The sequence below is a fragment of the Podarcis filfolensis genome (genome assembly GCF_964270895.1).
Source record: "Podarcis filfolensis genome assembly, chromosome: 18".
Taxonomy (NCBI): domain Eukaryota; kingdom Metazoa; phylum Chordata; class Lepidosauria; order Squamata; family Lacertidae; genus Podarcis; species Podarcis filfolensis.
Window position 1 is genome coordinate 5698903 of NC_139622.1, and position 26243 is coordinate 5725145.

A 26243-nucleotide genomic window follows, 5' to 3' on the forward strand; every position below is an offset into this window, starting at 1 on the left:
ATTGAAATGCAGCGGAAGTGAAAATAGAGGAGATGCCATTGTTAGCGAGAACCTTCTGATAGCAAGAGCTCCCTTGGGCTCTCCTTCGCTGGAGGTTTTTCAACAGAGGTTGGATGGCCATAAGCCAGGGATTATTTAGCTGTGGTTCCTGCACCGGAGGGGGTTGGACTAGATAGCAACTGGGCACCCCTCCCGCTCTACAATTCTGTGGTTCTATGATCCTTCAAAATTCACGCTTATCTGAATTTTGTGACGCAGTTTCCTCCAGCCAAGCAATGTTTACCAAAAAGCATTTTATCAAGGTGCATAAGAATGAATATATTACTGAAGATAACATGCAAGACATGGCATTGTGTTCAGGGAAACTGCTTGCTCAACTCCCGGGTGGAGAATTACGCTCTAAAATGCTGAGGATTTTTTACACACACACACACACACACACACACACACACACACACACACACAATTGCAAATTGTTGCGGCAATGTGGAGAACTGAATTTAAGACTGGGGAAGGCAATGCTCGGTGTGAGGGCTTTTTCATGGTGCCCATCCCATAATAGCAGGATCCTCTTATATTTGTATGTTCCCTTTGGAGACCGGGGGGAGGGGGGTTTGTCATCCGGACAGTCCAGGATCTCCATATATTTGGCCAGCTTTGTTTACTACAAAATTTGGGGTCCTGTCCCAACCCGGGCCAAAGTTTTGCAGCCTTTCTCCAGCATTTTGCAGCGGAAAAAACCCACATTTTGCAGCGCCCCTCCAAACTGATAAGTAATGGATACATTAAGCCGGGGTTCATACCCAAACATTGTCTGAATCGCTTCAAACTGCTGCCAAAGTTTGGCAAGAGTTTTGTTGCGTTTTGAAGCAAAAACCCCACGTTTTACAGCGCACCCCCCCAAACTGAGTAATTGCAACTGAAACTGGGCGTCACAGGTATCACCCCAAGATCCAACATTGTCCGATCCTATAATAATAATAAATTTTTATTTATACCCCGCCCTTCCTGGTTCAGAAAACCGGGCTCAGGGCGGCTAACAACAAATTTAAAACACTTAATTGATGCAACAAAAAGTAGCATAAAATACAGTATAAAATGTGAATAACAATAAATTCAGAATTCAAAATTCAATTTAGGGGGGAAATCCATCCAATAAACATTAGATGATCACCAGGGCTAGCTGGCTAAATTAGTCCTATTTGGGCCAGCGAGGAGACCAGGGGAGAATAAGCTGTGGGATCCCAGAGCGGGTAATCTTTATAAAAGGGGAGGGGGAGGGAAGAGAAGGGAAATAGGAGATCAGGCTAAATTCAGATTGAAAGCCAGTCGGAATAGCTCCATCTTACAGGCCCTGCGGAAGGAAGTTAAATCCTGCAGGGCCCTGGTCTCCTGGGACAGAGCATTCCACCAGGTGGGAGCCATCACTGAGAAGGCCCTGGCTCTGGTGGAGGATAACCTGACTTCCTTAGGGCCCGGGACCTCTAAACTATGGTTATTCATGGACCTTAAGGTCCGCTGCAGGGCAGACCAGGAGACGTTCACAATACTTTTGCCTGCAGCAAAACACTGCAAAATGAGCGAGTTCCAGTGCCACAGATCCTCTATCAAAAATCCTCCAGGATTTCAGAGAGATATTTTGTGACCCTGCAATTGCCAGACACCTGGAAGAAATGTGCTTGAGATCTCATGGGGAGTCAGGGGATCACCCCAGGGCCTTAGAAACCAACTTGGATCAGCTCCAGATTTCTGACGATCTTCTGGTGCAGGGGTCCGCAAACTTTTTCAGCAGGGGGCCAGTCCACTGTCCCTCAGATCTTGTGGGGGGCTGGACTATATTTTTGGGGGGGAAATGAACGAATTCCTATGCCCCACAAATAACCCAGAGATGCATTTTAAATAAAAGCACACATTCTACTCATGTAAAAACACGCTGATTCCCAGACCGTCCGCGGGCTGAATTTAGAAGGCAATTGGGCCAGATCTGGCCCCCGGGCCTTAGTTTGCCTACCCATGTTCTGGTGCAACAGAACCTTTTGACCCCACATTCACCTGCCTGGTCAGCAAACCTATTGATTGAAAGAGCACCTCATTTGACACGCTCAAAATCTGCCAAAGGGATGAAGACGAGCAATACGCTCTTCCCTTTATCCACAGGTGCTGCTTGTGGCAGTGACTATGGGATAGCTCAGCTGGCAGAGCACGCGGCTCTAAATCTCAAGGTAGAGTGTTCGAGACCCAAGTTGGGCAAAAGATCCCTGCATCGCAGGGGGGTTGGACTTACGTAGATGCCCCTTGTGGTCCTTTCCAGCCCTTCGATTCTATGACTTTGGCACAGGTTTGGAGGGGATCCCAACTTCTGGGGTTCATAGTTGATAATAATAATATAATAATAATTTATTACCGTATTTTTCGTCCCATAGGACGCTCCGTCCCATAGGACGCACCTAGTTTTTTTTGGGGGGGGGAAATTTTTTTCCTTTATTTCCCCCCCAAAAGCTGGTCCAGGAAACCGAACCAGGTCGAGGAACAGCAGGATGGCGGCGCTGCACCTCCCTGCTATCCCCCGAGCTTGTGGGGCTGGCCGATGTCTGCCCGGCACGAGGGGCGCTCTGCTTCAGGGTGCCCCGCGCGCCGGGCGGCAGGCTGCTAACCGCAGCGTGGGGAGCCCTGCGGGGAAGTCCCGCAGGGCTGCCTAGGCTGCGGATGTGTTCCCGAAGCGCCAGGCGCTCTGCTTTCAGCATGCCCGGCGCTCCGGGAAGCAGGCTGCTATCCGCAGCCTAGACAGCCCTGCGGGAACTCCCACAGGGCTGCCTAGGCTGCGGATGTCTTCCTGAAGCCTGTAGAGTGAGAGGGATCAGTGCGCACCGACCCCTCTCACTCTCCAAGCTTCAGCGAAAGCCTGCATTCGCCCCATAGGACGCACCCAGATTTCCCCTTCATTTTTGGAGGGGGAAAAGTGCGTCCTATAGGGCGAAAAATACGGTATTTATACCCCGCCCATCTGGCTGGGTTTCCCCAGCCACTCTGGGCGGCTTCCAACTGAATATTAAAAACAATACAGCATCGGACCTTAAAAACTTCCCTAAAGAGGGCTGCCTTCAGTTGTCTTTTAAAAGTAAAATAGTTGTTTATTGCCTTGACATCTGGTGGGAGGGCGTTCCACAGGGAGGGCGCCACTACCGAGAAGGCCCTCTGCCTGGTTCCCTGTAACTTCACTTCTCTCAATGAGGGAACCGCCAGAAGGCCCTCGGCGCTGGATCTCAGTGTGGGGGTGGAGACGCTCCTTCAGGTGTACAGGACCGAGGCCGTTTAGGGCTTTAAAGGTCAGCACCAACACTTTGAATTGTGCTCGGAAACATACTGGGAGCCAATGCAGATCTCTCAGAACCAGTGTTATGTGGTCCCAGCGGCCACTCCCAGTCACCAGTCTAGCTGCCGCATTCTGGATTAATTGCAGTTTCTAGAGCATGCACCACTCTGGCGAGACAGTCTGCAGGCAGGTAGGGTCTCATCCTGCATACCAGATGGAGCTGATAAACAGCTGCCCTGGACACGGATTTGACCTGCGCCTCCATGGTCAGCTGTGAGTCCAAAATGACTCCCAGGCTGCGCACCTGGTCCTTCAGGGGCACAGATTCAGGACCAGGGAATCTGAAGCAGAGGTCATTTTGCTGCTGCAAATGCAGCGGTTTGACCCCTGGAAGCACACTCCATTGTCTCTCGAGGCAGATGGATGCCAGCCACCTGGTGGGCCACTGTGAGAGAAGTTTGCAGGACTTCCCGTTGGGCCTGATCCAGAAGCAGGGATGCTCTTACGTAGGGGAGGAGAGTCAAACGAGTAGCTCTGATCAGATGTGAGCAGACACACCACTCCAAACATGAGCTTGGCTACAACTTGCAGCTACCCACATAAGAGGATAAGCCAAGGTGCGTTTCGCGGCCGGTTATCTGCGTGACCTCATTTATTTAACAACAAACACAGCCATTTCTCCCTGCTCCCCCCCTTTTAAATGCTCTTTATCATCTTATCCTGAGTTACTCCCCACATCTCCCTCCCCCACCCCCTTCCTCTTACATCCGAAAAGCCCATCTGTCCCTGAGTTATAGCAGCCTCTGGGAACTGATGGGTTTCCATAGAAACGCTACTCCAACAATGAGAGAGCGAGAAAGAGGAGAGAGTTCACTTTCTCCGCGCCCCCCGCCCCCTAACTGTAGCGGGGGATGGTCAGAACCTATGGGAAACAAAACTGGAGGGTGCTATTCTGCTCTTCGGCTGGGAGAGTGGAACAAAATCTTATTATCTACTGAAATTCTGTAACTCTCCATCCTTGGAGCTTGGGTGGGGGGGGTGATTTAAGGGAGGCATTCAGAATGAAGTCAAGGATCAGAGGTTTAAATGCTCCTTCTCGCTCTCTCTTTTTTTAAAAAAAATGCAAATCAGGCACTGCCCTACACTTAGACAACTAGCTCTTCAGGGGAAGGGCTAAGCTAGGACTCTGGGCCCTGAAATGTTAACCTTCTATATGCAAGGGTTTGTTTGTTGTTGTTGTTTGCATATAGATCAGACATATACCGTATTTTTTGCTCTATAAGACTAACTTTTCCCCTCCTAAAAAGTAAGGGGAAGTGTGTGCGTCTTATGCGGCGAATGCAGGCTGCGCAGCTATCCCAGAAGCCAGAACAGCAAGAGGGATTGCTGCTTTCACTGCACAGCGATCCCTCTTGCTGTTCTGGCTTCTGAGATTCGGAATATTTTTTTCTTGTTTTCCTCCTCCAAAAAGTAGGTGCGTCTTGTGGTCTGGTGCGTCTTATAGAGCAAAAATATGGTAGTCATGATCATCCCAGGCGGTATGCGTATCACAGGACTGTGCTGAAGTTTGTGCGATGAATACTAACAGAATAAATATATTTATTTTATTAGCAAAGACCCCTAACCAAAAAAACCAAAACAAAACCTATGTGAGCAAATGCATTGCAACAGACCCAGCATTTTGCACCATCAGGGTAAGAGATCTGACATTGCTAACCTTGACATAACAATAAAGTAAACCACTGTTCTTTTTCTCCTTCTCCCTTCTGAAAAAAAAAGTGCAATGAATGAAGAATATGTGCAGGATTAGGTGCAAACCAGAACGTGCTGGGAGGTTTATAAGATTACAAGCAGCAGGTAGAAAAAGAGGAAATGATGATATCAGAAACCAGAAGGTTTCTGGACAGCCTTCCAAAAGCAGCTCTCACCCTTCCACAATAGGCTAGTTTCTACAGACAGACAGACACACACTGATCTCCAGCCTCCACACAGGTGAGCAAGAGGCAGGAATCAGAGTTCCAGGCCACTTTCCAAGGCTCGTGAGGGCTGTGGCCTGGGTAAGAGTTATGGGGGCCAGATGCAGGGCCTTGGAGGGCCGCATTGGGAGGTTTCCCCACACCTGCTCTACACCTAAGTTTCCAGTCTTGCACAGATCGTTATTGCTAAGATTTGAGTTTAGTAGACCACAAGCTCAACCAGAGTCCACTGTGTGATGTAATAATAATAATAATAATAATAATAATAATAATAATATTTATACCCCACCCATCTGGCTGGGTTTCCCCAGCCATTCTGGGCGGCTTCCAACAAAGTATTAAAATGCAGTGGTCTGTTAAACATTAAAAGCTTCCCTAAACAAGGCTGCCTTCAGATGTCTTCTAAAAGTCTGGTAGTTGTTCTTCTCTTTGACATCTGGTGGGAGGGCGTTCCACAGGGCGGGCGCCACTACCGAGAAGGCCCTCTTCCTGGTTCCCTGTAACTTGGCTTCTCGCAGTGAGGGAACTGCCAGAAGCCCCTCGGCGCTGGACCTCAGTGTCCGGGCAGAACGATGGGGGTGGAGACGCTCCTTCAGGTATACTGGACCGAGGCCGTTTAGGGCTTTGAAGGTCAGCACCAAAACTTTGAATTGTGCTCAGAAACGTACTGGGAGCCAATGTAGATCTTTCAAGACCGGTGTTATGTGGTCTTGGTGGCCGCTCCCAGTCACCAGTCTAGCTGCCGCATTCTGGATTAGCTGTAGTTTCTGGGTCACCTCTTCAAAGGTAGCCCCACTGATGCAGCAGCAAAAAGAGCTAATGTTATTCTAGGCTGCATCAACAGAAGTCTCATGTCCAGATCAAGGGACGTCATAGTCCCACTCTCTTCTGCCTTGGTCAGACCACAGGAGGAATACTGTGTCCGGTTCTGGGAACTACAATTTAAGAAGGTTGATGAGCTGGAAGTTGTGCAGAGGAGGGCAACCAAGAAGTTCTGGAGTCTGGAAACCAAGCCTTATGAGGAATGGTTGAGGGAGCTGGCTGTGTTTAGCCTGGAGAAGATGAGACTGAGAGGAGATAGGAGAGCCATCTTCAGATATCTCAAGGGCTGCCCCATGGAAGAGGGAACAAGCTTGTTTTCTGTTGCTCCAGAGGGCAAGACTCAAACCAAAGGATTCAAGTGACAAGGAAGGAGATATCGACTAAACATCAGGAAGAACGTTCTGACGGCAAGAGCTGACCGACAGTGGAACAGACTCCCTCAGACATTGGTGGGCTTTCCTTCACTGGAGGGTATTTTAAAAAAGAGGTTGGATGGTCACCTTTAAAGCCCTTTATGGCTTAGGGCCCTCGTATTTATGGGACCGCCTCTCCTGGTATGCCCCGCAGAGGACCTTAAGGTCCATGAATAATCATAGTTTAGAGGTCCCGGGCCCTAAGGAAGTCAGACTATCCTCCACCAGGGCCAGGGCCTTCTCAGTGATGGCTCCGACCTGGTGGAACGCTCTGTCCCCGGAGACCAGGGCCCTGCAGGATTTAACTTCTTTCCGCAGGGCTTGTAAGACAGAGCTATTCCGCCTGGCTTTCAATTTGAACCTGGCCTGATCTTTTGTTCCCCTTCCTTCCCTCCCCCTCCCCTTTTTATGAAGCTTACCCGCTCTGGGATCCCCCAGCTAATTCTCCCCTGGTCTCCACCGCTGGCCCAAATAGAACTAATTTAGCCAGCTAGCCCTGGTGATCATCTAATGCTTATTGGATGGATTTCCCCCCTAAATTGATTTTTGAATTCTGAATTTATTGTTAGTCACATTTTATACTGTATTTTATGCTGCTTTTTGTTGCATCAATTAAGTGTTTTAAATTTGTTGTTAGCCGCCCTGAGCCCGGTTTTCTGAACCAGGAAGGGCGGGGTATAAATAAAAATTTATGTATGTATGTATGTATGTATGTATGTATTATCTGTAGCTGTGATTCCTATATTGCAAAGGGCTGGACTAGACAACGCTTGGGTTCCTTTGCAACTTTACAATTCCGTGATGCTGTGATTCTATCTATTGATACACCTTCGTATTGCAAAAAAAACCCCTTGCATTTATATGTTTTCCTAATACGTCTCCCCACCACCACCAACATTCCTGATTACAGAGGTGGGTGGCTTTTGAGATTTTAAGGGGAGGGCGACACTGTAGGAACTATCAGCTAATATTTGATTTTATGCACAGCGACTGAGATATGTACAAGGGGGCTTGCTTTTAATGGCCTCCCTGAGTAGGGTAGTAGGACAAGGAGTTGGGGGGGACGACAAAAACAAACAAGGAGAGATGACAACTACCTCCACGGCTCTCGCTGTCCGCTGGCTTTACCTGGATTGGCCGGGCCATCTGGAGAGACAGAGAGAGAGAGAGAGAGAGAGAGAGTTGCCAAATGTTAGCAAAGCCAAACTCTGAGCACTCTTTCGTGCTATGGAGGGAGGGGGTAAGAGACGGATAGCAACAAGCAACAGAATACAGCTAAATCCAGGCATAGGCAAACTCGGCCCTCCAGATGTTTTGGGACTACAACTCCCATCACCCCTGACCACTGGTCCTGTTAGCTAGGGATGATGGGAGTTGCAGTCCCAAAACATCTGGAGGGCCGAGTTTGCCTACGGCTGGCCAAATCGTTGCAGCGTAGAATGCTCCCGTGGAGGTCCTGAGCCAGCTACACCTTCAGGGGAATAATAATAATAATAATAATAATAATAATAATAATAATAATAATAATAATTTATTATTTATACCCCGCCCATCTGGCTGGGCCTCCCCAGCCACTCTGGGCGGCTTCCATAAAAACCAAAAATACAGTAAAATATCACACGTTAAAAACTTCCCTGAACAGGGCTGCCTTAAGATGTCTTCTGAATGTCAGGTAGTTGTTTATCGCTTTGACATCTGCTGGAAGGGCGTTCCACAGGGCGGGCGCCACTACCGAGAAGGCCCTCTGCCTGGTTCCCTGTAGCTTTGCTTCTCGCAATGAGGGAACCGCCAGAAGGCCCTCGGCGCTGGACCTCAGCGTCCGGGCAGAATGATGGGGGTGGAGACGCTCCTACAGGTATACAGGGCCAAGGCCGTTTAGGGCTTTAAAGGTCAACACCAACACTTTGAATTGTGCTCGGAAACGTACTGGGAGCCAACATCTGGAACCTTTGGCCCTCCAGATGTTGCTTGAACGACAAAAAGGCAAAGGTAAAGGACCCCTGGATGGTTAAGTCCAGTCAAAGGCGACTATGCTTTCAGGCCGAGGGAGCCAGCGATTGACTGCAGACAGCGTTCTGGGTCATGTGGCCAGCAGGACTAAACTGCTTCTGATGCAACGGGACACCATGATGGAAACCAGAATGCACGTAAACGCCGTTTACCTTCCCGCCGGAGCGGTACCTATTTATCTACTTGCACTTTGACGTGCTTTTGAACTGCTAGGTGGGCAGGAGTAGGGACCGAGCAACGGGAGCTCACCCCGTCATTGCGGGGATTCGAACCGCCGACCTTCTGATCAGCAAGCACTAGGCTCTGTGGCTTAACCCACAGTGCCACCCGTGTCCCCAAGCAGGGCCAGTGCACAAGAGCAACTCTCCCCTCCTGCAATTCCCTAGTATTCAGAAGCATAGCTGCATCGGACTGCAGAGACAGAGCATAGCCTCCACGACTCGTAGCTGCCGAGAGCCTGAGGACCTCGCATTTGTGCGCCTGGCTCCAAGGCAAAACCACACCACTTTGCGGCTGTTTATTCCCACATCCCATCTGGTGGCAAGTTACGGCAGGATAACCAACCCTGCAGGCCAGCACAAAGGGCAGGGCAGGGAGCTGCGCACCGGGGGCCTTGGTTCGCCGTGCATGTGTGCGCACGCCTGGGTCAAAATTTAATCCGCTCCCCCCCCCCCCGCCACCCGCTTCCAAGGACTGGAATTCCGTTGGGACCAACGGCCGGACTTGGGAGTTTGGTGGGTTGCGTAGGCACCTTGTATCAGGGAGGACGTCTCTGGCATCTTCCCAGAAAGCAAAACAATCATTGTTTTTGGCACTGCAAGTCCTTTCTGCTGCCCCTCACTGCCTCCTCCATCCTGGACCGGACCAAGCCCATCTCCACCAACATCATTGCACACACTGGTGTCCGTCCGTCCCCCAACCCCGTCCTCTCCATCTCGGTAGCCCTGTGACTCTGCTTGGATTTTTATTATTATTTTATTTTTAAGGAAGGGGGGGAAAAAAAGGAATGTTCATTGCCATGGCAACGACCGTGCGCCACATGGAACCTGACATTTGTGGTTGCCGTAGCAACAGGCTCTTCTCCGGGTTGGGGGGGGCGCTGCCTTCCCTCTATTTTGGAGACAGCAGTGGCAATTTAGCGTGCGCGTGCTTGTGTGTGTGTGTGTGTGTGCAGCTGTTTAAGATTTGCCTACGTGTGGCGCTGAGGGGATGGAAAGGGAGAACGGAGAACCAGTCGGAAAAGCGGGTGAGGAGGGGCCGTGTAGCATTTTGCTTCCAGGGAGATCACGAGAAAGCGAAAAGACATCATCGTGCCTCCAGATGTTTCTGCGCTCCAGCATCCCAGCGCGCCAGGAGCTTTAATGCAGCAACATCTGGAAGGCCTTAATCTTTGCTCCGCCCTGGACATGTCACATGATTGATAGGCCACGCCCTGGTCCTGCCTCTCCCCCCGCCCCCAAAATACACTCTGTGCAGGTTCTGAAATACTGGATTGAGCCACAGTTCTTCCTAAGGGCTTGCGGCTGAAATGTTAGGGCAGCGGGGAAGGAGCAGTGTTTACTGAACGATATGCATAGAGCACTTGATCAAAAAATGAGAATGGTGTTTCTCTAAGCGGCTTGCATGCAAACCATGTCAAATATTTATCAAAATCGGCTATAGACAAGTAGGCAAGATAATACGACGTGGTGCAGGCAGGCTTGCCGAAACAAAAGAGCTTTTAACAGGCCTTTGGAACGGAACTGGGAAGGCAGATTCCGAAGATCAATAAGCAGGGAGTTCCAAAGGAGAAAAGGAGAGGGCTTTCGCACTCGGCATCTGGCCACTGTGAGAACAGGATTCTGGAGTGGGTGGGCCATTGCCCTGACCCAGCAGGGCTTCCTGTTATGTACTGAAGTTCTCACCCTGGGCCAGCAGGGGGATACTGTAGATAGTTATGCAAATGAAGGATCGAAAGTGACGTTCAGTGATTGGATAGTTTTAGAAAGTTGCAACAGTTACATTGTTCTGGAGCTCTATATATGCAGGCTGACTGAGCTCTTCAGTTCAGTTCAGTTCCAGATTACAAATAAAGAGCTGCTTTGGAAGAATCGCTGTGTCGTCTGATATGCTCGCCCACAACTTAACACTTCCTATATGTTCTTTTTAAAAATTATTATTATTTATGCTTTTCAGATTATTGTTGTTGTTGTTTAGTTGCTTAGTCATGTCCAACTCTTCATAACCCCCTGGACCAGAGCACGCCAGGCACTCCTGTCTTCCACTGCCTCCCGCAGTTTGGTCAAACTCATGCTGGGAGCTTCGAGAACACTGTCCCACCACCTCGTCCTCTGTCGTCCCCTTCTCCTTGTGCCCTCCATCTTTCCCAACATCAGGGTCTTTTCCAGGGTGTCTTCTCTTCTCATGAGGTGGCCAAAGTATTGGAGCCTCAGCTTCACGATCTGTCCTTCCAGTGAGCACTCAGGGCTGATTTCCTTAAGAATGGATAGGTCTGATCTTCTTGCAGTCCATGGGACTCTCATTTCACTAATTTTACAATCATGTTAACATTTCAAAACTTGACTTCCTTCCCCCTCTTTCTGCGGCTCCTTAAATTTATTTTTAATATCTTCTGCATATCCAAATTCACTTTTATTCATCTACTTTGAATCTGTACTCTTATAAAACTGCAGGTTGTCACAATAATCCTGCCAATGTTTTAATCTGTTTACAATTTATCTGTAAATATTCAACAAACCATTTCCATTCTTTTATATAAAGTTTGCTGTCTTGATTTCTTATTCTTCTGGTAAGTTTTGCCATTTCTGCATATTCCATAAGCTTTTTTATATATTCTTCCTTTGCTGGGACTTCTGCTTCTTTCCATTTTGGGGCGAGTAACATTCTTGCCAGGGACACGGGTGGTGCTGTGGGTTAAACCACAGAGCCTAGGAGTTGCCGATCAGAAGGTCGGCAGTTCGAATCCCCGCAATGACGGGGTGAGCTCCCGCTGCTCGGTCCCTGCTCCTGCCAACCTAGCAGTTCGAAAGCACATCAAAGTGCAAGTAGATAAATAGGTACCACTCCGGTGGGAAGGTAAACAGTGTTTCCGTGCGCTGCTCTGGTTCGCCAGAAGCAGCTTAGTCATGCTGGCCACATGACCCGGAAGCTGTACGCCGGCTCCCTTGGCCAATAAAGCGAGATGAGCGCCGCAACCCCAGAGTCGGCCACGACTGGACCTAATGGTCAGGGGTCCCTTTACCTTTACCTAACATTCTTGCCACTGTAGAAGCGTATATGAATAAGTTTCTAGACAGTTTCGGTAGTTCTGTCCCTATAATTCCCAAAAGGAAAGCTTCTGTGTTTTTGCAAAGGTTATTTTAAACATCCTTTTCATTGCATTATATATCGTTTCCCAGTAAGCTTTAACCTTACTACAAGACCAGTAGTAACATGAGGACTAGAATCTTGCTTAGGGTATGGGCTGTAGCTCAGCAGTAAAGCACTTGCAGGCAGACAGGACTTGGGAATGTCGCCTGCCTGAAACCCTAGACTGGGGTTGCGGCGCTCATCTCGCTTTATTGGCCGAGGGAGCCGGCGTACAGCTTCCGGGTCATGTGGCCAGCAGGACTAAGCCGCTTCTGGCAAACCAGACCAGCGCACAGAAATGCCGTTTACCTTCCCGCCGGAGCGGTACCTATTTATCTACTTGCACATTGACGTGCTTTTGAACTGCTAGGTTGGCAGGAGCAGGGACCGAGCAACAGCAGCTCACCCCGTCGCGGGGATTCGAACCGCCGACCTTCTGATCGGCAAGTACTAGGCTCTGTGGCTTAACCCACAGCGCCACCCGCGTCCACTGCTGTAGTAACATACACAAATAAGTTTCTATACAGTTTTGGTAGTTCTGTCCCTATAATTCCCAAAAGGAAAGCTTCTGGGGGTTTTTTGTGTTGTTGTTTGCAAAGGTTATTTTAAACATCCTTTTCAATTCATTATATATCATTTCCAAGTAAGCTTACAACCTTACAACAAGATCACCACATATGATAAAAAGAACCTTCTTTCTCTTTACATTTCCTTTGGGGGGAAGCCATGCGCTGTCGATGTATGGTGCAGATGTGGCCCAAGTGATCCTATTGGGTATTTCCTCCACTTTGGAACAGCGGGGTGAACCAGACCACCGAGTTCACGTAAGTTGAGACAAAGTTGGCCAAAGCCAGGGGATGAAGCACATAAATGCATCTTCCGCATGGCGTCATGCCCTCATGCGCCCCCTAACCCAGCAACCCTCGCCCCCTTCCCCACCATGATTTATGCAGCGCTCGTGATTTATGCAGACTAAGCCATAAATGATTTAAATGAGCATGAAAGATTCACTGCTCCGTTCACTGTTGGGAGGCCATGGCAGGACATGATCCTGCAAACACGCAATTGCAGCCTGCCCCAATGTGGCTTTGTAACGTTTCATATATTTCTCCTTACAAAACTTCTTGTAGTCCTACTAGTGTAATTTGTTGATGACAATTGCTCTTCAGATAGTTCCAATCTTCTGTTCCCGCAGGTTTCGAATCCTTCCTGTCATTTTGTCCAATTCTGCACAGTCCATTCATTTTATCTGCCATTCTTCTTTCGTCGGAATTTCTTCTTGCTTCCATTTCTTACGTTCTCACATGTGGGTTGTCCTCCTATCGGCAGATCAACGCCAAGCAACGGCCGTGCTGCCCGAAGGGAGTCATCGTCGCCGGAGTCGCAGAGAGGGATCGTGACAATCGCCAGCTTCGACCACATCACCGGCCCTCAGTATGCCACGACGCTTCGGTTCGCCGCTGACTAGCGGGCCAGAAGGGTCTCCTCCGCCCATCGGACGCCGTGGCATCACAGAGCGGCCGTGTCATCACTGCCAGAGCTCATCTCTCTGCAGCGGAGCCCTTAACTGATGAGAAGGGCCATTACGCCACATTAGCATCACCAAGCCGCAGGAAGTGAGAAGAAGAAGACAGCAATTACTGGTTCTCTGTGCAACAACAAAGCTTTGATGGACACATGAGTTGCAGAAGAAGCTCCTCGGGGTGGGTGCGCTGTGGCCTCTCCCCGCTTAAGAGATATCCTTCCTCCTCGTCTTTATTTACGATTTGATTTCCACCCTCAGGGGCTGCCTGAGACCAAACGGACGCCACCACTGTCTTCTATGTCCAGTTCTGGGCACCACAGTTCAAGAAGGGTTTTTGTCAAGCTGGAAGGTGTGTGAGGCAGGAATTGCAGCGAAAGAATCCCGGGCAGAGGGCCATCAAAGCTCTGCTTAAGGAAGGAGAGCCCACCACTTTCCAAGGGAGTCCGTTCCGCTGTTGAACAGCTCTTACTGTCAGAAAGTTCTTCCTAATGTTTAGTCAGAATCTCCTTCTTTGTTGTATGAATCCATTGGTTCAAGCCCTCCCCTTCAGAGCAGCCGAAAACAAGCTTGCTCCCTCTTCCATGGGACAGCCCTTGAGATATTTGAAGATGGCTCTCATATCTCCTCTTCTCCAGGCTAAACAAACCCAACTCCTTCAACCGTTCCTCTTCAGGCTTGGTTTCCCGACCCCAGTGCTTTTTTTCTTAAAAAAAAAATGTTTAGGGGTACAGTGGACGCTTGGGTTGCGAACATGATCCATGCGGGAGGCAGGTTCGCAACCCGCAGTGTTTGCAATCTGCAATGCCGCGTCTGTGCACGCATGGGTTGCGATTCGGCACTTCTGCACATGCACAAAGCACAATTTAGTGCTTCTGCGCATGCGCGACTGCCGAAACCCGGAAGTAACATGTTCCGGTACTTCTGGGTTTTGGCGCATCCGTAACCCGAAAAAACGCAACCTGAAGTGTCTGTAACCCGAAGTATGACTGTGCTCTCATTTTGACTCAAGAAAACCACTATTTGTCGTTCCAATCGGGAAAAATAAATACAGTAAATAGACAAAAGTACAAAGATTCACAAAATGTTTAGGGGTATGCGTACCCCTACGTACCCCTAGGAAAAAAAGCATTGCCTGACTCTCCATCATCTTGGTCGCCCAGGACCGGTCCACTGATGAGGCTGGACCGAGGCTGTTTAGGGCTTTAAAGGTCAGCACCAACACTTTGAATTGTGCTCGGAAACGTACTGGGAGCCAATGCAGATATCTCAGGACTGGTGTTATGTGGTGCCAGTGGCCGCTCCCAGTCACCAGTCTAGCTGCCGCATTCTGAATTAGTTGCAGTTTCCAGGTCCACCTTCAAAGGTAGCCCCACGTAGAGTGCATTGCAGTAGTCCAAGCGGGAGATAACCAGAGCATGCACCACTCTGGCAAGACAGTCTGCAGGCAGGTAGGGTCTCAGCCTGCATACCAGATGGAGCTGGTAGACAGCCGCCCTGGACACAGAATTGACCTGTGCCTCCATGGACAGCTGTGAGTCCATCCATCCTCCAACTGCCTCCAGGCACTCACACAGGACCTTCACCGCCTTCACTGGTTCTGATTTAAAAGAGAGGTAGAGCTGGGTGTCATCTGCATATTGATGGACACCCAGCCCAAACGCCCTGATGATCTCTCCCAGCGGCTTCATATAGATATTAAAAAGCATGGGGGAGAGGAGAATCAGGCATGCAAATCATGCTCTAAATAAATAACTAAATGAGGTATTCAAAGGTTGAGCCAATGGAGCTGGGTGCAGAGGGAGCTTATCAGCCGGCCTGTCGTCTGGTCCAGGGACAAAGTGATTGCCCCTCTTTATCTTCAAGGCCGGCTGCCATTGCATTATTCCCCATTGCTTTGTCAGGGGTGCCACTCTCAGCTCATGAGCAGAGGTGTCAGCAGATTGCCGTGTTTTTATTTATAAAAATATCCTTGGCATTGTGGGCTTCCTCTGAACATGTGCAGAGTCTTTTGCCATGAATCAGTCTCTCCCCCCGCCTCCATATCTATAGAAAAAGGATCTTAGGGCAAAGTTGCCCCTGGACATATGCAGAATAGCTTTCTTTTTGTGAAGGGATCCTTTTTGTCACCAATCTTGTTACAGGGGGTTGGACTAGATGACCCATGGGGTCCCTTCTGTAAAAATAAAATTTAAGGTCTTATATATATAATAAATGTTCATAAATGTACCAACCAAGCACGTACATAGATCAGCACAGGAAGACCGGACTGAAACCATTTTGACTCCCCAACTGACCAAATGTTTTCTCTGCAAGGAGGGAGGGGGTGAGGGAACCTTCCCATTGTCTCAGGAATTGGGTAATCACCATCTCAAAGGAATGGCCAGACTACCAGGAGAGGCAATCAGATAAGGCATTATCAGATAACCTGGCAGACAAGGAAAAACAACAACACACTCAAATTTCTGTTGTAGACCGCCTTTTCTGTGATGTAGGTACGATGTTTGTGGGGGGTGGTCTTGGGTTACACCCCTTCTGTGATGTATGTATGATGTATGGAGCGGTGGTCTTAAGCTCCAGGGCAGGGAATTTAAAATGTCTATATAAGGGCGGACACACCTTTGTTTTGGGTCCTCCTCCTTTCTCCTGCAGGTGAGGGGAGCACCCTGTTGCAACAGATCAATAAAGATCAGGCTTACCAGCTGCTTTGCTTCTCAATATTCTCTGGTTGGCCTCTGTTATTCTCTCCTACCAATAGGGAACCTATGTAAGGACTCTATATGGGCTCTTGGATACCCCATAAGGGAAGAAGGGCAGATTTTTGTTTGCAACACTTCCAGCTCCACAATTCTATGACTCTATGAATCTGACGTGCTCTGCCTCACCCTAAAACCTTCTTTCCTAGTGCCCCCTCAAATCCTGTTCTGTCCAAGAGATGGTTTGGAGGATGGGGGAAGAAGAAGAAGAAGAAGAGGAGGAGGAGGAGGAGGAGGAGGAGGAGGAGGAGGAGGAGTTTGGATTTGATATCCTGCCTTTCACTCCCCTTCAGGAGTCTCAAATCACTCAAAGTGGCTAACATTCTCCTTTCCCTTCCTCCCCCACAACAAACACTCTGTGGGGTGAGTGGGGCTGAGAGACTTCAAAGAAGTGTGACTGGCCCAAGGTCACCCAGCAGCTGCAGGTGGAGGAGCGGAGACGCGAACCCGGTTCACCAGATTACGAGACTACCGCTCTTAACCACTGCACCACACTGGCCCTCAGGATGGTGAAAAGGCACATAAGAGGGGGAAGAGAGGGAAGAGAGTCCCACATTTTCGGCGCATACAGCAATGTGCTCTGCCACCGTGATCAAACCAGCACTATGACGGTGCATGCGTGAACATGCCGTCGCATCCCAGCCACCACCTATGGTCTGCCTTCATGCACCGCCAGCACTAGGATGGCAAGTGCGCACTCAGCTGCGACAGCATGCACATGAATGCTACACTTCAAAAGGCAGCCATCAGCCCACACACTGCCTTCTTATGAAAGCGAGCACTAGGACAGCGTGCACGCAGACACACACACGCACGTTCTGCAACAACAAAACGCAGTCACCGCCCCATGTGCTATGACAAGACATGCGCTACGTTATGAAACGCAACCACCCCTTGTGTGCAGCGTTACAGCACAAACCGGCACTACGGCAGCACATGAACTCAAAGACACACTCAGCGAGCACTAAATGCTGCCAACTTCCCACAAGACAGCACTGTGGCGGCAAAAGCATGTGCATCGCACATACAAAGCTCAGGCCTCTGTACACGAACCCACTAGGACGGGAAACGTGTGGGCTGCAACCACAAAACACAGCCGTTGCCCGGTGTTCCGGCTTAGTGCACAACGCCGACCCTATGGCAGCGTGGCAGCTACAACGCAAAATGCAGCCTTCCCCGCGTTTGGGCTGGATGTGCAAAACCACAACGCATGTGTGCCCCACAACCGCAGAACGCAGCCCGCCCGCAACACTGTCTTGGTGAAGATGGCAGCGCTATGACAGCATGCAGAAGACAACAAGCCAGCGCCCTGCCCCGCGGTGCTGACTTTGGGCAAGGCAAGGACCGAGTGCAGCTCAAACGGGATATCGAATCGTCCTCTGTGGTCCAAACAGGCCATGGCAAGCCCATGTGCCGAGCGAGTTTCTCTCCCCCTGCCCCTCCAGCCCCACAGGTTTGTGGCGCTCCAAAAGAGATGCTCCACCAGCTCCGGCTGGAGAGGAATCAAGCAGCATCGGGAGACGTTGCCATGGGAACCGTGGAGTTAATTAAGGCCTACATGGAGCCAGTGAAGCCGGGGTGCGGAGAGGCCCTCTCATTACAGCGCAAATCAGCAGCCGCCCGTTCCTTGGGACAACAAAAGAACATTCAATTAGCGGAGACCCGCTTCGTCTGTAATTAAGAGTGCGGTTCTCCTCCGTCAGCTCCTCTCTCTCGGCAGACAGGGTCGCCATATTTCAAATAGTCCAAACCAGGACACCCTGAAAGTTGAGCTTTGATGTTTAGGGAAACCTAGGGTTGCCATGCATTTTCCAGACATATCCGGAATACTGCAGCTGTGAGCAGCGTCAGGGCGGAAATCGGCGCAGTATTTTGCAATCGGCGAAATGTCTGGACGCGCGGCGGCCCTCGGCGGCAGTGTCGTTTTTGTCAATTTCCCTCAGAAAAAGCTCAAAAAACGTCCAATTTCTTTGCAATAAAAGCTCAGCCCAAAAGGTGGTGGTTGTTTTTGACACAAAAACGCCAAATAAACGCAAGTTTTCGATTGACTTGCCTAAGATCCAGGACAAAGCTCCACCTTTCGGAAATTCCCCCCGGACATCTGTGATGTAGGTCTGATGTTTGTGGGGGGTGGTCTTAGGTTACAACCCTTCTGTGATGTATGTATAATGTATGGAGGGGTGGTCTTGAGCTCCAGGGCAGGGAATTTAAAATGTCTATATAAGAGCGGGCACACCTTTGTTCTGGGTCCTCCTCCTCCCGCCTGCATGTGATGAGTTGGGACCCTGTTGCGACAGATCAATAGTATCATCCGCACTGACTGGCAGCAGCTGTCCAGGTTTTCATAGAATAGAATCATAGAATCATAGAGTTGGAAGAGACCACAAGGGTGGAATCTTCTTTCTTGTAGTTTGGATCCATTGCTCCGTGTCCGCTTCTCTGGAGCAGCAGAAAACAACCTTTCTCCCTCCTCTATGTGACATCCTTTTATATATTTGAACATGGCTATCATATCACCCCTTAACCTCCTCTTCTCCAGGCTAAACATGCCCAGCTCCCTTAGCCGTTCCTCATAAGGCATCGTTTCCAGGCCTTTGACCATTTTGGTTGCCCTCCTCTGGACACGTTCCAGTTTGTCAGTGTCCTTCTTGAACTGTGGTGCCCAGAACTGGACACAGTACTCCAGGTGAGGTCTGACCAGAGCAGAATACAGTGGCACTATTACTTCCCTTGATCTAGATGCTATACTCCTATTGATGCAGCCCAGAATTGCATTGGCTGTTTTAGCTGCCGCGTCACACTGTTGGCTCATGTCAAGTTTGTGGTCAACCAAGACTCCTAGATCCTTTTCACATGTACTGCTCTCAAGCCGTTCAGGCGGGAACATCAGGGATTGAACCTGGACCCTTCTGCATGCAAAGCTGCGGCTCAGCAATCCTCCCACTTGCTCACTGGGTGCCCTTTGGATCAGCCACACCCTCGCTCAGCCTCTCAGGGCTGTCGCGAGGATGAAAAAGGTGGCAATGGAAGCCCTGCGTCCTGCACTGAACTCCTTGGAGCAAAGGGAGGAGCGAAAACAACACAACTCACTCAGCAAATCAACATTCTGCAATGGTCCAAACTTGCGGGACGGCTGGCTGTTTGCTCCAGGAACTTCAGCACAGACAAAGACACACACAAAGTCCCCTTTGCATTTCAGAACCAGCAGTCCCCACAAATAGAAGAAGACATGTTCACCCCGGTATGGCTCCCCTTTATCACATACACAGCCGAACAAGACTTTGTCAGGCAAGGCCTCCTTCCACATGCCTTGCTCTACCCTCTAGTCTCTGCTCTCAATGTGTATTGTATTGTTTTATGTACTGTGGCTTGACGTTGCTTTATTGATTATAGTTTAGATATTATTTATTGTAACTGTTGAGTGGATTTCTGTTTAACTTTTATATGTTGATATTATTTTTTTATACAGTGAATCGCCCTCCCACCAGATGTCAAAGAGAACAACAACAACCAGACTTTTAGAAGATATCTGAAGGCAGCCCTGTTTAGGGAAGCTTTTAATGTTTAATAGACTATTGTATTTTAATATTCTGTTGAAAGCCGCCCAGAGTGGCTGGGGAAACCCAGACAGATGGGCAGGGTATAAATAAATTATTATTATTAGTATTATTATTATTATTATTATTATTATTATTATTATTATTATTAAATAGGGGGAAAGCCAAATGTCACTTAGAGAAGGTTCTGAAATACTTTCCTTGAAGCTTGAATTTTGTTTTATTCCGGATTGTTCGATCGGGTGTTTTAATGTGTTGAAAATCGCTTTGAGATTTTTTCCTTTCATTAGGGAAAAAAAGGTACCAACCTAGGTTTAAGGTGCCATTTGGCGATTAGCTTATATCTCTGTCAAAGTTAACCTTTCAACTGCTGAGGAAGAAAACCAGCCAGCCACGGGATATTAAGGAGCAGCGCAACTTTTGGGGTGGAAGCGAAAGGTCAGCTGAGCTACAGCTTCGTCATCTCAAAGCAATGCATAGCACTGGTGTTTGAAAAACAAACTAAAAGGCAAAACAGCCAGGATATACCGGAGGCCCAGGGTATCGCCCAGATTCCCCTCAACTCTTTGTATAACTCAGGGGTCAGCAAACTTTTTCAGCTGGGGGCTGGACCACTGTCCCTCAGACCTTGTGGGGGGCCGGACTATATTTTTTTTTGGGGGGGGGAGGAATGAACGAATTCTTATGCCCCACAAATAACCCAGAGATGCATTTTAAATAAAAGGGCACGCTCTACTCATGTAAAAACACACTGATTCCCGGACCGTCCGTGAGCTGGATTGAGAAGGCGATTGGGCTGGATCCGGCCCCCGGGCTTTAGTTTGCCTGCCCATGATGTAACTCTTAGTCGGCGCTCTCCTCTTACAGAATTTATCTTTAGCTGAACGCTGGAGATGGCAGCTCCTGCCTTGGAAAAGCAATTGCTGCGGAGGATTATTAACAGCCTGCCATAATCATACAGAGGCACCGTTGAAATGTCTCGCTAAGTGAGATTCGAGGTGTTGTGGGGAGGCGGGTTTGTTTTGGGATGCAGGCCGCTTTTCGATATTTCAGAGTGCGATCCGCCCCCCATATTCACAATGTATAACGTCCCACCTTCTCCCAAGTTGGGGCTCAAGGCGTTTTTGTGTGTGTGTTTGGCCACTCTCTCTTTCTCTCTCTCTCTCTCTCTTACACCTCACAGGGTTGTTGTGAAAACAAAGCGTGTGGGTGTCCTGCATTTTGCCCCCTAGCTCTTCTGCGAGCGGGCAGGAAGAAAACGGTAATCATTAATTTCTGCAAATCTACGCTTTCCCTCTTTATAACACTGCAGGTGAAATACAAAATTTAAGGTCTTCTATGGGTTAAACCACAGAGCCTAGGACTTGCCGATCAGAAGGTCGGCGGTTTGAATTCCCATGACGGGGTGAGCTCCCGTTGCTTGGTCCCTGCTCCTGCCAACCTAGCAGTTCGAAAGCACATCAAAGTGCAAGTAGATAAATAGGTACCGCTCTGGCGGGAAGGTAAACAACGTTTCCATGCGCTGCTCTGGTTCGCCAGAAGCGGCTTAGTCCTGCTGGCCACTTGACCCGGAAGCTGTACGCTGGCTCCCTCGGCCAGTAAAGCGAGATGAGCGCCACAATCCCAGAGTTGTCCGCGACTGGACCTGATGGTCAGGGGTCCCTTTACCTTTATATATAATAAATGCTCATAAATGTACCAACCAAGCACGTACATAGATCAGCACAGGAAGACCGACCTGAAACCATTTTGACTCCCCAACTGACCAAATGTTTTCTCTGCAAGGAGGGAGGGGGTGAGGGAACCTTCCCGTTGTCTCAGGAATTGGGAAATCACCATCTCAAAGGAATGGCAATCAGATAAGGCATTATCAGATAACCTGGCAGACAAGGAAAAACAACAACACACTCAAATTTCTGTTGTAGACCGCCTTTTCTGTGATGTAGGTACGATGTTTGTGGGGGGTGGTCTTGGGTTACACCCCTTCTGTGATGTATGTATGATGTATGGAGGGGTGGTCTTGAGCTCCAGGGCAGGGAATTTAAAATGTCTATATAAGGGCGGACACACCTTTGTTCGGGGTCCTCTTCCTTTCCTGCGTGTGAGGGGAGCACCCTGTTGCAACAGTTCAATAAAGATCAGGCTTACTAGCTGCTTTGCTTCTCAATATTCTCTGGCTGGCCTCTGTTATTTTCTCCTACCGATAGAGAACCTACAAAGGACTCTATATGGGCTCTTGTGTCCGCCATAAGGGAATCAGGGCAGATTTTGTTTATTACACAGGCAAAGGCCCACGTTTAGAGAGACGCCTCTTGCCTTTCTGTTTGAAGGAACAGCCATTCTGATTTCCATTTGGATAAAGCTGTTTAAACCTATCGCAGGCACAGAAAGCTTTCTTATTATCAGGTTGGATTCATTGTTTATGTTATAGATTGTGGGGTTACTCCCCCTAAACCCTACAAAGTAATAAATGGTAGGATCTTGATTATTTGGAGTATTGAAGGGAAGAATGCAGGCCAGTGGGAAAAAATACAGGCTAAGCTTCCTTTCTGAAGCTAGAGCCTCACCTGGGAGACAGGTGTTAACATGACAAAAGGTGTTGATGGCCCATCTAAGAGGAATCTTGGTCCTGGGCAGACAGAAAGTTGACAGGTCAGCTGGGTGTGAAGTCAGAGGAAAAGAGAGTCTTTAGCAAGGTGTGCTGGGAAGAAGAAGGGAAGAAGAAAGAATGGGATCCATTTTGGGTAGGCTGGCTGAAGTCTGGCTGGGAGAGATGCCTTGGACTCCACTGCTGCAGGAAACAAGCCCTATGTTGTTGTTGTTGTTTAGTCATTTAGTCGTGTCCGCCTCTTCGTGACCCCCTGGACCAGAGCACGCCAGGCACTCCTGTCTTCCACTGACTCCGGCAGTTGGGTCAAACTCATGCTGGTAGCTTCGAGAACACTGTCCCACCATCTCGTCCTCTGTCGTCCCCTTCTCCTTGTGCCCTCCATCTTTCCCAACATCAGGGTCTTTTCCAGGGAGTCTTCTCTTCTCATGAGGTGGCCAAAGTCTTGGAGCCTCAGCTTCAGGATCTGTCCTTCCAGTGAGCACTCAGGGCTGATTTCCTTCAGAATGGATAGGTTTGATCTTCTTGCGGTCCATGGGACTCTCAAGAGTCTCCTCCAGCACCAGAATTCAAAAGCATCCGTTCTTCGGTGATCATTCCCTCCTTAAAGCTACAACAGCCTCCATTGCATCTTCAATTCTCCAAAGGAACACGGACCCTAGGTGACTGTCTGGAACCATCTGTCTAGAATCTTGCTGCTACTTGGCAGAGAGGGGGGGGGGGCAATTTTTGCAGCATCTATTTACTCCCATGTTGCCTACAGCAGAGTTCCCTGACCACTGGGTGATGCTGTCTGGGGAGCTGATGGTCTTCTGGTGGTGGTAGTTTTCCAGGTTCCGAGGCAGAGAAAGCTCCCTTGCTATTCTTGCTATTGCAAAGAGGTGTGGTGTTGTAAATATAAAGGTAAAGGGTCCAGGTGTGAACCATTAGGTCCAGTCATGGCTGACTCTGGGGTTGCGGCGCTCATCTCACTTTATTGGCCGAGGGAGCCGGCATACATGTACATGTGGCCAGCATGACTAAGCAGCTTCTGGCAAACCAGAGCAGTGCACGGAAACGCTGTTTACCTTCCCGCCAGAGTGGTACCTATTTATCTACTTGCCCTGGCGTCCTTTCGAACTGCTAGGTTGGCAGGAGCAGGGACCGAGCAATGGGAGCTCACCCCGTCGCGGGGATTCGAACCGAATCCCCGCGCAGAAGCACCAAATCACAATCCGCGCGTGCGCAGACGTGGTACTGTGGGTTGCAAACGTGCCTCCCGCATGGATCACGTTCGCAACCCGAGCGTCCACTGTACAGTCGGGGGCATACAAATTGGGGGGTGGTCTGCCCCGGGTGCCACTCAGGGGGGTGACAAGATGGCCTCTGCCTCCCCCTAGCTGCAGAGTGGCCGAGGGCACATGCAGTCCATACGGGCACCGTTTGCACGGTGTCCGTACGGGCTGCCGCTCTTGTGCGCTGTTCATACCGGCATCCGTGCGGGATGCTGCACATGCGTAGTCTGTACGGACGTTGCGCGTGCGCCACCGGGCGGTTTGCCCTGCCCTTCGGTGTCCCGCCCTGGGTGCCAGAGAGGGTTTCTCTGCCACTGTATATAGTTGTGTCTCGGAAGTCGAACAGAATCCGTTCCAGAAGTCCGTGCGACTTCCAAAACATTTGGAAACCAAAGCGCAGCTTCCAATTGACTGCAGGAAGCTCCTGCAACCATTCAGAAGCCGCGCCGGACGTTCAGGTTCCAAACAACGTTCGCAAACCGGAACACTCACTTCCGGGTTTGCAGCGTTCGGGAGCCAAAACGTCCGAGTACCAAGGCGTTTGGGATCCAAGGCATGACTGTACATTTTAAAAAACAAATCCTCACGGAAACTTGTCAAGTGTTTCTCCTAATGCACACATTTTTTTGCACGAAATTCCTTCTAATATTGTGTATTTTTGGTAGGTTATTTTCAACAACGTATGCATTTTTTAAATACCCTCTTTCCCCCTTAAAGCAGTTTCGATGCAATTATTTCGCTTGGAGCGCTACGTCGCAGAATTCAGAGAACTGTGGATTTGGGAGCATATTGGTTTGCAAACTATGGAGGTGTGTGTTCTGATGTGAACTAAGCCGGATTTTCTTCCTCATATGTGTTCGGACAAATATGTCACTGGTTGGAAATTAAGCAAGAAACTGGAGATTTCAGCTCAGGGCTGGCAGACTCCTAGTTGGAGTCCAACAGCATCGGGGTGCGGGCACAGGTCTGTGGGACGTTATTGCAGTCAAACCAACAATTCATGCTTTGCCAGATGGGCATATAAAGGGGCTGAGGCTCACAGAGCTTTCCTGTAAAATTTGCTTCAGAGAACTCTGTGACGTCACTTCCTTTGTCTGCCTTGGCCAGAAGCTATTTATTGTTGTTGTTTAGTCATTTAGCCAGGCCCTCCTGTCTTCTACTGCCTCCCACAGTTTGGTCAAACTCATGCTGGTAGCTTCGAGAACACTGTCCAACCATCTCGTCCTCTGTCGTCCCCTTCTCCTTGTGCCCTCCATCTTTCCCAACATCAGGGTCTTTTCCAGGGAGTCTTCTCTTCTCATGAGGTGGCCCAAGTCTTGGAGCCTCAGCTTCAGGATCTGTCCTTCCAGTGAGCACTCAGGGCTGATTTCCTTCAGAATGGAGAGGTTTGATCTTCTTGCAGTCCATGGGACTCTCAAGAGTCTCCTCCAGCACCAGAATTCAAAAGCATCCATTCTTCAGCGATCAGCCTTCTTTATGGTCCAGCTCTCACTTCCATACATCACTACCACCCCATAATTCCTTCCAGCTTGGGCATCTCTCTCTTTCTTCATCATGCCTCCAAGCTGAGCACACTTGTGCATGTCCGAGCTTTGCAGCTCAGACACCATATCGAACTTCGATTTTGCACTTTAGTAACTTAGATAGTTATAAACCTGCCTTCATTTTGCTCCTAGGACCGCTGCTTCAAGGCCTTGGTTATGTAAGTAAATACTACTTTTACTTCTTCACAGAACAGTGCATGTGTGTGTGTGTGTGTGTGTGTGTGTGTGAGAGAGAGAGAGAGAGAGAGAGAGAGAGAGAGAGAGAGAGGTTGTTCTTTTTAATGGGGAGAAAGGGGAAAATACCAGGGAAAATCCTGGATTATTGCTTCTAGAAGGTTAAATTAACCTTGTCTTAGCTTCCACATTTAAGCTGCAAAGGATGGTATTCTGCTGATCTCGCTCACATGTGCAAGGAAGGATGATAACTGAATAATATATCCTCTCCCAGTGCCTAAATCCATTCCTACATTCCACCCCCCCCCGGCCCCTTTAAGCATTCACACACTTATTGGAAGGCACAGACTGACATTTGATTTCTCACTTCAAGGCAAGGTGCGAAACTGCACTTCTCTGAGCGAAATACACCTCCGTTGAGCAGCCTCCGGAGCCGACCCACAGCGACTCCAACAGCGAAGACTTACCCCAGGGAGCGTCTTCTGTTCATGTAGCGCTGTCTGAGCTTTGATGGCCGAATCTCGGGCGCAGTACGTCAGGAAGGCGCAACCTGAAACGGAGAGGGCATGTACTGGTATCAAACACGTGAACATGTATGTGCAGAATGCACGCTTATACGCATGAATGCACCAAATGTACTTCATCCGCTGTTCCATTAAGGGCTCTCAAACTCTCTTCTCTGCCCCACCCAAATACACACACACACACCAATTCCATGCACATTTTTTACCAAGAGCAGGCACAGCAATCCTGTCACCTTGTCGCATTTCCTGTGGGAGAAGTACAGGATCAAGTGGGGAGATTAAGGGGTTTAAGAACACAAGGTGAGCTGTGGGAAGGCAAGGCCGGTGTGCAGCAGCTGTAAAAAATTTAAAAAGTCAAGTGAAATATACTCAGAGTCGAGAGTGGATTTCATGCTCTTTATT

The 26243-nt window shown here is 49.2% G+C and overlaps 1 protein-coding gene across 2 annotated transcripts in view; it reads right to left on the reverse strand.

The window, feature by feature from the left end:
* CELF5 (CUGBP Elav-like family member 5) overlaps window positions 1–26243 on the reverse strand; it is a 79404-nt gene that overhangs the window by 29163 nt on the left and 23998 nt on the right. Inside the window, exons 2-3 of one of the 2 annotated variants that reach the window (XM_083594691.1) lie at window positions 25785–25867; window positions 7622–7670 (exon numbers count right to left, since the gene is read on the reverse strand). In XM_083594691.1, coding sequence (XP_083450817.1) covers window positions 7622–7670; window positions 25785–25867 — 132 coding nt within the window. Of the gene's footprint in view, window positions 1–7618; window positions 7671–25784; window positions 25868–26243 lie in introns of both variants that reach the window. The other variant, XM_083594690.1, reaches the window with a different exon arrangement.